Genomic DNA, 5,546 nt, shown 5'->3' with positions numbered 1-5,546 from the left:
GGCCTCTCCCGTTGCGGAGCACAGGCTCCGGACGCGCAGGCTCAGCGGCCATGGCTCACGGGCCCAGCCGCTCCGCGGCACGTGGGATCCTCCCGGACCGGGGCACGAACCCGCGTCCCCTGCATCAGCAGGCGGACTCTCAACCACTGCGCCACCAGGGAAGCCCCTGAAACCACTTTTGATTTGAACTTTACCATGTGACCTTTCTAAGACTCAGTTTGAAGGGAGTATGATACAGTGGAAAAAGAACAGGCTTTGATGTTAGGTAGACCTGGGTTTGAAAACTGACTTTGTCACCTATGAGGTATTGTCACCTTGGGTAGATTGATTAACTCATTTATGAAATGGAGATAGTAATAAACACTTATCTTACAAAGTTATGAGGGTTAAATGAAGTAAGAGATTAGCATCTGACATAGTACCTGACATTTGCTTCATTTACAGTTTGAGATATTGACTCTTGTCACATGTCTCCATAGATTTATTCTTAAAATGCAAGTAATTATAAAGTATAATAATTAAAAGGGGTTTGATTGGCTTTTTTTTTCACATTGGAAAAATAATATAAGAAGAAGTATTTATATAGAAGCACTTTAGAAATTCACTTTGAAGGATGCATTTTAAGAATGTGCAAAACATAGTGGTCATGAAGTTACAAGGATGTCAGATTGATGGGTAATGTTTTCTGATCAAAGGGTGGTACAAAAGACATATTTCTGATGTTGACACATTTCCTAATAGTTCAGAATTACTTACTTTAAGTAACTTACCATGACCATCTTTCACAGGAATATTAAATTCTTTTCTAAAGATTATAATCATAAGATTGATGACCTCGACTTTTCTTCTTTGGTAGTACACCATTCACGTATGAATAATGTGTCTGATTTTTGCTGCTATTGAGAGAAATTTAGGGTTCAACGTCTTAAATGTAAGCCTCACTCTCTACGCATGAACAAATACATGCATACATACATATATGTAAATACACGCTAGGTGTGTTGTGTATGTATGTGTATATACACATACATACACATAATCATATATGATGAAATTACTCAGCTTTCTGCAAGTTTAAAACTTTGTGTGTTTGAAGATGTGTTTGCTTTTCTTTGCCCTTCTTGTGAAGCAGTCTAGCCCCAACTCTTGAATTACCTTCTCCACTAGCTCACTCTTAGTTTAGTTTTAGACTCTATCCAAAGAAATACTGAATCTTATTTCTCTGAGTGGAGCTTTCTTTGTTAATTAGTTTTTTTTTTTTTTTTTTGGCGGTACGTGGGCCTCTCACTGTTGTGGCCTCTTTAATTACTTTAGTATTTCCTCCAAGGATTGTGTTTTGTTTTTTGTTTTTTTTAACCTCAGCATACCAAAGTTCATCCTGGAGTGTCTTTTCTTTCTCTTTCTCAGTTTCGCAGACCCTCTTCAACATCCTAGCCTCCTGGCTTATCTGTCTGTCTTCGTAGAGATAAACAGGAAAAGTTGAGAACTCTTGTCCTCTGTTGCTTGCCTCTTTCTGTACTCATTTTCCTCCTGTTAAAACTCTTTCCAGTTAGTAAGAAATCTCCATATCTCTCCACTCGGAAAGGTAGAATTGATATGGAAGAAATTCTTATCTGCAATAGAGGATTAAGTGTTTGCCTTGCATAATATGTAGATACGTGCTTTTTAAGACCCATTTTAAAGATTTAAACCCTGATCACTAATTTGTTCAGTTTCATTTTATTTATAGTATTTAAAGTCTTACATAATTTTAATTTCTTTTTTAGGTTTTTCATTATTATGGCCCTGCTTTAGAATTTGTGCAGATGATAAAATTATCAGACCTACCTTCCTGCTATATGTCAGACGTTGAATTTGAGTTGTATCCTTTTCATTTACGTGTTCATTATAGATCGCAATTTTTCTGTGTCAAGTAAGACTGTTTCCTGGTACCACCACATTTAAATATTTGCCCATACTTTTGTTGTTGTTTTTCTTTTTTATAATATTAGTATACTTTTCATTGCCATTGCTTTAAGAGAAATTCTACAACTTGCAAAAAAAGGATACTCCTTCAGGCACGATATTTATGCCTCTAGAATAGGCAGAAGACTTCCTGAAATTATTACTCATTGCTTATGGGGTAGGTAAGAGGGAGAAATGTTAGGGATCTGTGAAGAAAAACAAAATAATTTATATACTATTGGAATGTTCACATGTTTCTCTTGCCATTGGCAGGATAGATACAAGTGCCAGTCCACTGTATCTTTTTAAATACTTAAGTAAATATGAATGCTATCACATATGTCTGTAAATATTCAACATATTTTAGACTCTATTTTAAGAAAATATATCTAAGAAGTTTTAGGAAAAGACCTAAGAACAATATTTTATATAAAAAGAGTTTGTTGTTGTCCAGAAATGAAACACTAGTACAGTGTTCTTAAATTTTTATTCAGAAGCTCCAGTTTGTACAAATCTCTGGTTCTAATAGTTTAGAGTAATGCTATTTATAGTATCACTGTTTCTTGATGTATTTTCAGAATCAGAAAAATAATTGTCCTTGGAAAGGGGTAATTGTGAGTTCCCACAGTTAAAATTTTTAATCAGTGAATTTAAGCACCTTGTGAATTGGAGAATCAAACTTATTTTAGGGAGTTGAATTATTTGACAGTTACCATTTCATCATTTCTTTAACTCGTTAGTACAGAGGACTGACAAAAAACAATACCAAACAGAATTCCAAGTTGCTGTTGGAGCAGATTTCTTCCCTGTGTGGCAAGGTATAGAGGGTGTTTTTTTGTTTTTGTTTTTGTTGTGTTTTTAACTTAACATTTACAGATGTGTGAGAAAAGGGAATGTATTTTTTAAAATCTGTTTCTGTGTGATGATTTGGTTTCTTTAACTTAACATAAGGTTTTGGTCCTAATTCATGTTAAGATACTTTGGACTTCTCATAGTAACCCCAAAGTCTTCTGCAGACATGAAGTGATGTTTTTTGTTTTAGAAGATTTTCAAAAATAAGCTTCATGACTGATAATTGCTTTTAGAACACATTAGATTATTGTTAACCTACCCCTTTCACATCTGATTTCAATTCTGTGGCAAGATATGTATATGCTTGCATTATCTTTTTCATGGTAGGATGGGTAGGTGGAGGTGAGAAAAATGTCTAAAGCTTCACTAAATTATCATTTGTAAGTTTTCAGTTCTTTTTAATTTTGGTGATGTTTAGAAGATTTTTAGCTATTTCATTAGTTTATATATATATATAAAACATATAATTGTATTGTGTATATATATATATATACTCTATAAATATACTTAGTACATATATATCTCTAAATCTCTCTCTACATATATTTATAACATTCATAGATCCCAGATGAAAGGTTTGAAGACCAGAACCTTAGTGATAGGTAATAATATAATGATATGGTAGAATTGGTATATTTAAAAAAATTTTTAACTACAACATAAAGAATTTTAAGTGGAATCATATAAAGTCAAGTACAGTTTTCAATAGGAAAAACTAAAATTTTCTTTCTGGTTATTTGCTCAACTACCTTGTTTCTATGAAAACAATTTTTATTTATTTATTTTTGGCTGCATTGGGTCTTCGTTTCTGTGCGAGGGCTTTCTCCAGTTGCGGCGAGCGGGGGCCACTCTTCATCGTGGTGCGCGGGCCTCTCACTGTCGCAGCCTCTCCTGTTGCGGAGCATAGGCTCCAGACGCGCAGGCTCAGTAGTTGTGGCTCACGGGCCTAGCCGCTCCGTGGCATGTGAGATCTTCCCGGACTGGGGCACGAACCCGTGTCCCCTGCACCGGCAGGCAGACTCTTAACCACTGCGCCACCAGGGAAGCCCTGTAAACAATTTTTAATGCACAAAATGTTCATTGGCAATATTTACATAACATTTTCTTATTATTTTAACAACAAGTACTCTATTATCAAATAGTCCTGCAGGGAGAAAAATGATTGTTACAATTATGGTTTCCCCATGGCACTATTAAGCAAATCTTGGTTATAGTTCCCTTAAAAAATTGATGTAGTAAAGGAAATACGATTTTGGCCTTAAGATGCTTAGCTATATAATAACTTAAAATTTTGACTTCCAGCCTCATTTTTCCATGAAATTAATAGTTTTTAAACAGTACATCAGAGTATTTATTTGATGAAATGGCCTTTAAAGGAACAGTCTGAAGATAATGTTAGCCTGTTTTTTCACCTCTGAAGAACCCAATGTGCTACATTTTGAAATTTAAAATTTCTTTTTTTGTTTATTCAGCATTAGTTCTACTTTATGCATTGTATTAGATATTAGGGCTCCAATGATGGATTGTGCAGATGAAGACTCTGCCCTCATGGAACTTACATTTTGGTAGGAAAAATAGAAAATAAGAGCTATGAAGAAAATAAGCAGGCTGAGATAGGGTAGTAGGGTGGAGAGTGTACTTTAAACAGGTTAATAAGATCGTACATCTCTACAGAAATTTGCACACAGAAGTCTTGTGAGGTGGTATAGTTTAAAAAAAAAAAAGAAAAAGAAAAAGCACTAAGAATAAAAACAAACAAACAACTCTGTTCATATTTTAACCCAAGTAGCTAAATAGTTCACTATGTAACCCTATCCAGGAAATGAGAATGTCATTTATCATTAATCATCTCACCTATATTATCAAATAAGGGAGGGAGGGAATATGATACAGTAGAAAGTCTCAAGTAAAAGAACATGTACTTTAGAAAACTTTGATTTAAGTCCTAGCTCTGCCACTCACTGGTTTGTAGCTTTTTAAATTGTGAACTGGAAATAATAATTCCTGTTTTGCCTATTTCAAAAAGTTGTAATGAAAACCAAACTGGAATATATTTTATAAACTGTACAGTATGATATAAATGATGGTTGCTATCTAATTCTTGTCTTTGAAGTTTATGTGGCCCAAATGATAGACACACTTAACTGAAACATTTTCCTGAAATTTATAAAGCGCTAGATATCCTCTAGATATTTTGAAGTTATGATGAAATTTTTAGGAATTAGTTTGTTTTTTTTTTTAATTTTTATTTATTTATTTATTTATTTTTGGCTGCATTGGACCTTCGTTGCTGCCTGCGGGCTTTCTCTAGTTGCAGCGAACGGGGGCTACACTTCGTTGCGGTGCGCGGGCTCCTCATTGTGGTGGCTTCTCTTGTTGCGGAGCACGGGCTCTAGGCGCGCGGGCTTCAGTAGTTGTGGCTCACGGGCTCTAGAGCACAGTCTCAGATTTATTTATTTTTGGCTGCATTGGACCTTCGTTGCTGCCTGCGGGCTTTCTCTAGTTGCAGCGAGCGGGGGCTACACTTCATTGCGGTGCGCGGGCTCCTCATTGTGGTGGCTTCTCTTGTTGCAGAGCACGGGCTCTAGGCGCGCGGGCTTCAGTAGTTGTGGCTCACGGGCTCTAGAGCACAGTCTCAGTAGTTGTGGCGCACGGGCTAGTTGCTCCGCGGTATGTGGGATCTTCCCAGACCAGGGCTCGAACCTGTGTCCCCTGCATTGGCAGGCAGATTCTTAACCACTGTGTCACCA

General features: G+C 36.2%; 1 protein-coding gene across 1 annotated transcript in view; it reads left to right on the top strand.

Annotated features, from left to right (window-relative positions):
- MTBP (MDM2 binding protein) overlaps positions 1-5,546 on the top strand; it is an 85,936-nt gene that overhangs the window by 15,422 nt on the left and 64,968 nt on the right. Inside the window, exons 9-10 of the mRNA XM_007119600.4 lie at positions 1,767-1,861; positions 2,690-2,762. Of these exons, the coding sequence (XP_007119662.2) occupies positions 1,767-1,861; positions 2,690-2,762 (168 nt within the window). The remainder of the gene's footprint in view (positions 1-1,766; positions 1,862-2,689; positions 2,763-5,546) is intronic.

Source organism: Physeter macrocephalus, chromosome 15 (genome assembly GCF_002837175.3).
Source record: "Physeter macrocephalus isolate SW-GA chromosome 15, ASM283717v5, whole genome shotgun sequence".
In the NCBI taxonomy this organism is placed as follows: domain Eukaryota; kingdom Metazoa; phylum Chordata; class Mammalia; order Artiodactyla; family Physeteridae; genus Physeter; species Physeter macrocephalus.
This window is presented reverse-complemented; position numbering and strand designations above follow the sequence as displayed.